The 10,000-nt window shown below is 42.5% G+C and overlaps 2 protein-coding genes and 1 long non-coding RNA gene across 15 annotated transcripts in view; 2 read left to right on the plus strand and 1 right to left on the minus strand.

The window, feature by feature from the left end:
• Positions 1-1,462, minus strand: part of mbd1b (methyl-CpG binding domain protein 1b) — a 39,941-nt gene extending 38,479 nt beyond the window's left edge. For 4 of the 7 annotated variants that reach the window (XM_042088566.1, XM_042088562.1, XM_042088567.1 and 1 more), the window contains exon 1: positions 1,087-1,345. The gene's annotated coding sequence lies outside the window, so the exon portion shown is untranslated. The other 3 variants (XM_042088565.1, XM_042088563.1, XM_042088564.1) reach the window with 3 other exon arrangements.
• A 268-nt stretch (positions 1,463-1,730) lies between these two features.
• stx16 (syntaxin 16) overlaps positions 1,731-10,000 on the plus strand; it is an 18,847-nt gene continuing 10,577 nt past the window's right edge. Inside the window, exons 1-3 of one of the 7 annotated variants that reach the window (XM_042088610.1) lie at positions 1,731-1,868; positions 9,404-9,415; positions 9,770-9,877. In XM_042088610.1, coding sequence (XP_041944544.1) covers positions 1,788-1,868; positions 9,404-9,415; positions 9,770-9,877 — 201 coding nt within the window. In that variant the 5' untranslated portion in view covers positions 1,731-1,787. Of the gene's footprint in view, positions 1,926-9,403; positions 9,416-9,769; positions 9,878-10,000 lie in introns of all 7 variants that reach the window. The other 6 variants (XM_042088612.1, XM_042088607.1, XM_042088608.1 and 3 more) reach the window with 6 other exon arrangements.
• LOC121706677 lies at positions 6,459-7,557 on the plus strand. Its single transcript, XR_006031101.1, has 3 exons — positions 6,459-7,439; positions 7,476-7,493; positions 7,532-7,557. It is a non-coding gene; the product is annotated as an uncharacterized LOC121706677 (long non-coding RNA).

Here is a 10,000-nt window from a genome sequence, read left to right on the forward strand (position 1 = left end):
ACAATGTGTAATAAGCAATATCTCTATGATATGATAAATTGATTAAACCAAGTGCTACAAACCTTCCTCAGAAAGGAAGACGCCGAAAGAACTGACATGGAACAACACTCATACCCATGCAGAAAAATGATAAATGACCATGACGGGCCCACGAGGTCTCATTCCAACAAATCTGGCCCAATGCCTAATAAGAGTTTGACACCCTTGCTTTAAAAGGATAAACTTTTGAATAGGCCGGGTGACTACGGTTTACCCGCATGCGCGTTGTATGCAATGTTCTACCAGAGACGGTTGATAAAGCCTGTGTTAGCAGATAGGTAAAATATGGAGCTGAAAAGATAAGACGCAAACAGCCTAGGTCTGCATGATACATTGTAACAGCCAATATACATCAACTTGGCCACAGCAATGTGAATGTAAACCCAAGTTAACACAACAAACTGACCAAGGCACACTATCGCTTGCTACAGGATCCTTCTTCTTCTGTTATTAATAATAGCATGCAACAGCGCAAATTAAAAAACTGTGTTCGCTAGACAGTTAAGAAACCCACCTAAGCTTACCAACGTTAGAGGTTAATTAAAGTGGTTTAGATTTTGCCAGAGACTTTAAGAGACTTTATTAAACCAACGTTAGCCAACTTGGATCTAACGTGACGGTTTTGCGCTCAAACCATTCATAATAGGCATAGCATAACGTTACCAACGGGTTAGCATGCTAACTATAACGTTATAGTTTTCAGCGCTTATTACGGATCTATGTTGAGCTGGCTATGATTAAGACTTTCGCAGAGACCACCACTAATTCATGCTCACTATGAAACGTAAAAACTATATAGTACTTTGACACGAAAGAAACTTGGACGTTAACTTTTTGCTAACGTTAAGTTAGCATGTTGGCAACCAAGCTTGTGGAGGCGAAGTCAACTCAGCTAAGCTTGATTGGACCCGTAGTATTATTAAATATTTCAGACATTTAAATACGTACGTCACAAACAACAGCTAGGATGACGTGGAGAATGCTGTACAAAACAACTCAATCAATAGTATCTGTTCCAAAAACTCGAAAAGTGATCACAATACTCACTGGAGCCAAGAACCGGAAACTGTAACGTTAACGTTATAAGCAAACCCGGACAAATCACTTCCCTGTGCGAAGCGCTTCTTCATTGGATATGAACCCACTCACATGGCGCCAACCAGCTAAAATAATGTCACCTACTAATAGTGTTTAGCACAGTATCAGTCCAGGATCAATATTTTCTTAAAATAAATACATAAAATGAGCTTTTACTGCCTTGTATTTGTCATCAGTTCTTATAATATTCCATAGAAACCAGTACTACAACTACCCTGACTTCTTCCTGAAACGCATGCGTGTGGAGAATCCATTCAGTAAGCGGAAGTTGTAGGAGATCAGTAGCGCATCAACGTCTTTACGTTTTCCAAAAGCCAGTGTCTCGTATTACACTTTTGAAATAGCCAGGACAGTGTTATTAACTTATGAACGCCGTTGTTCTTATCATTTATGTTCACCCCAGATGCGCGATCTACGACACAAGCCATCTAATTCCAAGTCGGTGGGAGAAGAATCATTAGATATTTTGGTGATTGTCCGCTGGTAGGCGAGTCAGCCTGCGTTTTTGCAGGCTAGCTCGCTAGCTGGCTAACGTTAACTTGAGGACAGCCAGATAGACATCACAGGTTATAGCTACAGGCTATAGCCTTAAGTCGTTGTTTAAATTTTGTAGCAGTTAGCTAGCTAAATCAATCTCGCACAAAGTAGCCATGGCAACTAGGCGTCTGACAGATGCTTTCTTATTAATGCGGAACAATGCAATCCAAAACCGGCAGATTTTGGCTGAGCAAGTGAGTACCCACGACCCCCGTCGTACTCTGAGTACACGTAACGTTAGCAATGCTGCGGTGAGTCTAATGTTAATCGTCTGGATCGTTTTGATTTCATGTGTTTTAGTTCGCTAGCTAATCTGTTGGCTAGCATAACCAATAGTTTGTTGTTTCAAGCTGGATAGCTGTTAGCTAACAAATATTGGTTGTGATTGGTGTGCACTGAGTGACGTTTGTCTACCTGATTTTATCCTAGCCTGCTAGCAAGTCCAGTCTGATAGATGTGTCTAGCTTGGCTAGCAAACCCACATCAATTAAACTGGAAACTAGCAGAGCCCCAAACAAACCCACAACTGCTGCGTACCATTTCCCATTGGCTTGCCATTCTGCCATCACGTCAGTGTTGGGCAAATGTTTAAAATATGTTCTTCGCTGATTAACATCTTTAACCATCATACCCACGAAACCGCATGATTCAGTCTCATTGCAGTCACAATAACACGACTGTAAGGAGCAGGTGGAATGGATCATCGCAGAAATGTGGTTTGTTGTCCCTGTAGTAAACCTGCAGTAGAGTCACTAGCATCAGCTTGAGCAGTCATAACTAAACTAAACGACTAAAACGTTCATAATCAGTCACCAGACAGGAGCACGAACACATCAGAAAGGATCAGTTCATCTTTGCACACTGAAGTAGTGTTGTCACGATACCAAAATTATAGTTTCGATACGATACCAGGTCAAGAATTGCGATTTCGATACTTAATGTATTTGATTTGAAGGCCCCCACCCAAGTCATCAGTAATATTGAATATAGTGTGATCACCACACCAGTAGCCATCCTAGATTCTGCTCGACTCTCCACACACACACATACGGAAAATTATGACTCATGTCATATGTTTCTATTTGATATATTTTGAAATTCATATAAAGTTATTTTGTTAATAATGTATAGTATAATTATTAGTGGCTAAAAATGTAATTTGAATACTTCATATTGATTTTTAAAGTATTACACTTAGGCATATCTTTAATGTGGTGTGTAAGGCTAATTGAGTGCACATTGGTGTAATTGAGTGCCTGTCACTTTAAGATATAGGCTACGTGAGAGTAGTGAATAATAGTAGCGCATAGTGCATAAGGATATGTGGATGCAATTCATTATGTTTTCTATGTCATTAGATAAAATAAATGTTTAAAAAACTAACAAGTCGAAGAAAATCTTTCTGGGATCATAGAAGAGCTAAGTGTCTTGCAATGTTCATTAATGATTTGTGACCACTCCACGAATGACCAGAGCTAGCGGGATAGTTAGCAAGAAGCTCTCCATATGGTCTATGGAGTTTGATACATCTGTATGGTCTATGGAGTTTGATACATCTGTATGGTCTATGGAGTTTGATACATTTGTATGGAGTTTGATACATCTGTATGGTCTATGGAGTTTGATACATCTGTATGGAGTTTGATACATCTGTATGGTCTATGGAGTTTGATACATCTGTATGGAGTTTGATACATCTGTATGGTCTATGGAGTTTGATACATCTGTATGGAGTTTGATACATCTGTATGGAGTTTGATACATCTGTATGGTCTATGGAGTTTGATACATCTGTATGGAGTTTGATACATTTGTATGGTCTATGGAGTTTGATACATCTGTATGGTCTATGGAGTTTGATACATCTGTATGGTCTATGGAGTTTGATACATCTGTATGGAGTTTGATACATCTGTATGGAGTTTGATACATCTGTATGGTCTATGGAGTTTGATACATCTGTATGGAGTTTGATACATCTGTATGGAGTTTGATACATCTGTATGGAGTTTGATACATCTGTATGGTCTATGGAGTTTGATACATCTGTATGGAGTTTGATACATCTGTATGGAGTTTGATACATCTGTATGGTGTATGGAGTTTGATACATCTGTATGGAGTTTGATACATCTGTATGGAGTTTGATACATCTGTATGGTGTATGGAGTTTGATACATCTGTATGGAGTTTGATACATCTGTATGGTGTATGGAGTTTGATACATCTGTATGGAGTTTGATACATCTGTATGGAGTTTGATACATCTGTATGGTCTATGGAGTTTGATACATCTGTATGGAGTTTGATACATCTGTATGGAGTTTGATACATCTGTATGGTCTATGGAGTTTGATACATCTGTATGGAGTTTGATACATCTGTATGGTCTATGGAGTTTGATACATCTGTATGGAGTTTGATACATCTGTATGGAGTTTGATACATCTGTATGGTCTATGGAGTTTGATACATCTGTATGGAGTTTGATACATCTGTATGGAGTTTGATACATCTGTATGGTCTATGGAGTTTGATACATCTGTATGGAGTTTGATACATCTGTATGGAGTTTGATACATCTGTATGGTCTATGGAGTTTGATACATCTGTATGGAGTTTGATACATCTGTATGGTCTATGGAGTTTGATACATCTGTATGGAGTTTGATACATCTGTATGGAGTTTGATACATCTGTATGGTCTATGGAGTTTGATACATCTGTATGGTCTATGGAGTTTGATACATCTGTATGGTCTATGGAGTTTGATACATCTGTATGGAGTTTGATACATCTGTATGGAGTTTGATACATCTGTATGGTCTATGGAGTTTGATACATCTGTATGGAGTTTGATACATCTGTATGGTGTATGGAGTTTGATACATCTGTATGGAGTTTGATACATCTGTATGGTCTATGGAGTTTGATACATTTGTATGGAGTTTGATACATCTGTATGGTCTATGGAGTTTGATACATTTGTATGCAGTGTTTCCTCTAGGATTTTTTTAAGCAGTGGGGGCAGGCCTGTCCGAACCACCGCCCCCCCCCCCCCCCCCCCATGTCCCACGGAACTGACAACTGACACTTCGCTGCAACACAAACAATTCTATGTATTCACTAGGGCTGTCAAAATAACTGATTCATTTCGATTAATTAATTTGAGAAAAAATAACTGATTAAAAAAATTAGTGCAGATTAATCGATTCCGTATAACCTTTGACCCCGAGCCGTTCTAGTCAGTAAAAATTAGACTGTGAAATGAAGGAGAGAGAAGAAAATGTGCTGCCTGGATCATTGATTGGAACATTTACTTTTAAAAAACGGCCTGATGGTGTTGATAAAAAATATGGTGTTGAAAATAGTCCTCTGCAATGTCTGCAGCAAGGAATTTGCATATCACTGGAGTTCATAAACTCTATAGTTGCACATCAATGCAAAGAAATAAGTGTTGACATTGAGGGGAGTGTTTTTTCACTTGTATTTCACTTTTGAATTTATTTCCTCAGCAAATTAGGTCATATCATAGATTATTATGGCAATTATTTGAACAGTGAAAATAATAATAAAAGAGTCTTTGAACTTTAATGTCACTAATGCTGATTATTCAATGATTCATTTGAATTTAAATATTTAAAATACTTTCACAGCAAAAATTATATATGTGATTAATTTAGATTAATTAATCACAGAGTATGTAATTAATTAGATGATTTTTTTTTTATTGATTGACAGCCCTAGTATTCACCTCTATTCACACACAATGAGGCATTATTTTCAGTTGTGATTGAGCTGTATATTTGGAGAATCTACAACAGGTCTGCACAATGAATTTTGAAAGGCAACTGCGACTATTGTACGTCTGCCCCATTTCTGATACCGAGGGAGAAGAAAATTAAACCGTGGGGGGCCGCCACTACCAAATCAACATAGAGGATACACTGGTATATGGTCCATGGAGTTTGATACATCTGTATGGTCCATGGAGTTTGATACATCTGTATGGTCCATGGAGTTTGATACATCTGTATGGTCCATGGAGTTTGATACATCTGTATGGTCCATGGAGTTTGATACATCTGTATGGAGTTTGATACATTTGTATGGTCCATGGAGTTTGATACATCTGTATGGTCTATGGAGTTTGATACATCTGTTAATATAGTTGGTGTGACATTGGCAGGTGGAAGTGTGGGTGGCTTCCCTGCTGATCTGGCGTAGCATTGGCAGGTGGAAGTATGGGTGCTGATTTGGCGTAGCATTGGCAGGTGGAAGTGTGGGTGCTGATTTGGCGTAACATTGGCAGGTGGAAGTGTGGGTTGCTTCCCTGCTGATCTGGCGCAGCTGCTGGGTGCTGATCTGGCGTAGCTGCTGGGTGTTGAGGCCGCTGCTGATCTGGCGTAGCTGCTGGGTGCTGATCTGGCGTAGCTGCTGGGCGTAGCTGCTGGGTGTTGAGGCCGCTTGGGGTTCAGTCTGTTCCGCTGGGCAGAGCTGCTGCATCTTGGCCTTCGGTAGACACGGAGTGAGCAGCCATGTATTCTCCAGAAAATCTTCTCTGCAGAGCACAGTTAGCCAGTTAGCTCAGCACAGTTAGCCAGTTGGGGGCAGCCGTGGCCTACTGGTTAGCGCTTCAGACTTGTAACCGGAGGGTTGCCAGTTCGAACCCCGACCAGTAGGAACGGCTGAAGTGCCCTTGAGCAAGGCACCTAACCCCTCACTGCTCCCCGAGCGCCGCTGTTGTTGCAGGCAGCTCACTGCTCCGGGATTAGTGTGTGCTTCACCTCACTGTGTGTTCACTGTGTGCTGAGTGTGTTTCACTAATTCACGGATTGGGATAAATGCAGAGACTGAACAAAAGACTGAAAAAAGTATATACTTATACTTATAGTTAGCTCAGCACAGTTAGCTCCGCACAGTTTCCGTGTTGTTTTAGCGCAAATATAGAACACAGATTTGTCTGTTTTGCATGGCTGTGTGTGTGTGTGCGCATAATGTTTCTGCATGGCTGTGTGTGTGTGTGTGTGTCTCTCCTGCTTCATTGTGTGTGTGTGTGGCATGGTTGCCGCTTGCTTGTTTTCATGTAAAAGTGGCCTGAGGTGATGACGTGGTGACTACACACTCCAGTTCAGCAGCTCTCTGTGTGTGTGTGTGTGTGTGTGTGTGTGAGACGTGGTGACTACACAATCCAGTTCAGCAGCTCTCTGTGTGTGTGTGTGTGTGTGTGTGTGTGTGTGTGTGTGTGTGTGTGTGACGTGGTGACTACACGCTCCATCTGTGTGGGTGATTTGATTACAGCAAACAGTTATAGTGTGCACATCCCACCTTCTGGCAGGTGCAGACAGGTGCAGGACAAAAGAAAACTATACTCAATTGATAAAATATAATGTCCACAACACTGCTTTTGACTCCCAATTATTTAATGCAACGTTTCAACCCTGCTGGGTCTTCTTCTGCCTGAAGATTGACGTGATTTTCAATTGACGTGATTACACACACCCTCTTTCTCCCCGTGTATGACTGAGTGTGTGTGTGTGTGTGTGTGTGTGTGTGTGTGACGGAGAGAGAAGCTCTCTCTTCTCCACACTGTACACATTCCAGAGAAAATGTGCATTCAGGAGCCACGAGCACACTCCTCTAAAGCCTAATTCTGCTTCTGCGCGGAGTCTGCGGGCGCTAACAGCTAACAGCGCCACGCTGGCCCCTCCACACAGGTGGACACCCATGAGCACTCACTGGGGCAGGCAGCTCAGGCTACACAGGTGGGGCAGGCAGCTCAGGCTACACAGGTGGGGCAGGCAGCTCAGGCTACACAGGTGGGGCAGTCAGCTCAGGGTCAGGGCAGGTGGGGCAGGCAGCTCAGGCTACACAGGTGGGGCAGGCAGCTCAGGCTACACAGGTGGGGCAGTCAGCTCAGGGTCAGGGCAGGTGGGGCAGGCAGCTCAGGCTACACAGGTGGGGCAGGCAGCTCAGGGTCAGGGCAGGTGGGGCAGGCAGCTCAGGGTCAGGGCAGGTGGGGCAGGCAGCTCAGGGTCAGGGCAGGTGGGGCAGGCAGCTCAGGCTACACAGGTGGGGCAGGCAGCTCAGGGTCAGGGCAGGTGGGGCAGGCAGCTCAGGGTCAGGGCAGGTGGGGCAGGCAGCTCAGGGTCAGGGCAGGTGGGGCAGGCAGCTCAGGGTCAGGGTTAGGGCAGGTGGACACCAGAGAGCTTGGTCAGGAGGAGCTGCAGCATCCTGCAGTACGACACGCTAGTCGTCACGTCACGCGGGTTCAGTGGCATTGCTGACCCATTCACATGAGATAATAATAAATACATATAATAAACACATATAATATAATAAACACATATGATATAATAAACACATATGATATGATAAACACCTATAATATAATAAACACATATAATATAATAAACACATATGATATGATAAACATCTATAATATAATAAACACATATAATATAATAAACACATATGATATGATAAACATCTATAATATAATAAACACATAATATAATACACACATATAACATAATAAACACATATAATAAACACATATACTATAATAAACACATATAACATAATAAACACATATAACATAATAAACACATATAATATGATAAACACATATAATAAACACCTATAATATAATAAACACATATAACATAATAAACACATATAATATAATAAACACATATGATATAATAAACACATATAATATAATAAACACATATGATATAATAAACACATATAACATAATAAACACATATAATATAATAAACACATAATATAATAAACACATATGATATGATAAGCACATATAATAAACACATATGATATGATAAAAATAATAAAAGCTTCTGAGACCTGCTGTTCTGGAGTTTGTCCAGTAGCTCGTCTGACCGCACGCTGTGCACTGGACCAGCGCTGGTCTGGCTCTGGAGCGCCCCCTTGCTGTGGACCGGAGAACAGAAACCTCCTGACCATATCTGTACTGTCTGGTAACCGTGGTAACTAAATTTGGGATTGATTTAAGACAAGTCTTCTGATTCTGAAGTCTTTCGTGAACTGAACTGAACTGTTGTTATTTTGTTCCATTTGTTTATGATTCAGAAGAAGAAATCACTCCAATGTCATCTTGTTAACTCAGACAGGGACACTCTAACCTGAGATAAGATTCCCTAAAATAGTTAGGATTTACTATATGAAATAGTTAGGATTTACTATATGAAATTGAGAAAAAGCCTCATCTTATAATCTTATACTCTTATAATATTATACTCTTGCTTGCTATCTAAACTTGACACTTCAGATAGGCAGTTTCTGTGGTCTCCGGCAGCTGATCCAAGGTCAGCCCAGATAGTCCAGAGTTAGCTGCTGTGTGTTGAAGGGGCTCAGACTTAGTCCAGCATTAAGCCTGATCGGCTGGGGCTCAGACTTAGTCCAGCATTAGGCCTGATCAGCTGTGTGAGTGTGTTTATGACTGCGGTACAGTCTTCCATGGGGCTCGCCTGTGTGTGTGTGTGTGTGTGTGTGTGTGTGTGTGTAAATCACGATCCATTCCTGGGAGCTCATCTGCTTTCCTTCACATCCTGCACACGTGTGTGTGTGTGTGTGCGTGCGTGCGTGCGTGTGTGTTCCTGGGAGCTCATCTGCTTTCCTTTCCTTCCCTCTTGCCTCTGATGGTCTTCTCTGGATGGGATCTGCTGCTCTGGTCCAATCATGGCAGGAGCTGGACGAGGTACTGTCCAATCACTCACACCCTCACACACGAGGTACTGTCCAATCACTCACACCCTCACACACGAGGTACTGTCCAATCACTCACACCCTCACACACGAGGTACTGTCCAATCACTCACACCCTCACACCAGACATCTCTTCATGCTGCTGGGCTTGGACTTGGCCAACCACATTCTCACTCGTGCTTTCTCTCACTCTCTCACTCTCTCCACCACTCCACACCCCCCCCCCTCTCTCTCCCTCCCCTCATCCCCCTCCCTCTCTCTCTCTCCCTCCTCCCTCTCTCCTTCCCTCTCTCTCTCTTCCTCCCTCTCTCCCACCCTCCCCTCATCCCCCTGTCCTTGCGTCCAGCAGGCAGATGACCGCATGGCGCTGGTGTCGGGCATCAGTTTGGATCCGGAGGCTGCCATCGGCGTCACCAAGAGACTGCCCCCCACATGGACTGAAGGGGTGGACGAGGTCAGTGTGTGTGCTGGAGGGGGGTTAGTGTGTATGTGTGTGTGTTGGGGGTGGGGGGGGGGGGGGTTAGTGTATGTGTTGTTGGAGGTGGGGTTGTTGTTGTTGTGTGTGTGTGTGTGTGTG

This window comes from Alosa sapidissima, chromosome 4 (assembly GCF_018492685.1).
Source record: "Alosa sapidissima isolate fAloSap1 chromosome 4, fAloSap1.pri, whole genome shotgun sequence".
Lineage (NCBI taxonomy): Eukaryota > Metazoa > Chordata > Actinopteri > Clupeiformes > Clupeidae > Alosa > Alosa sapidissima.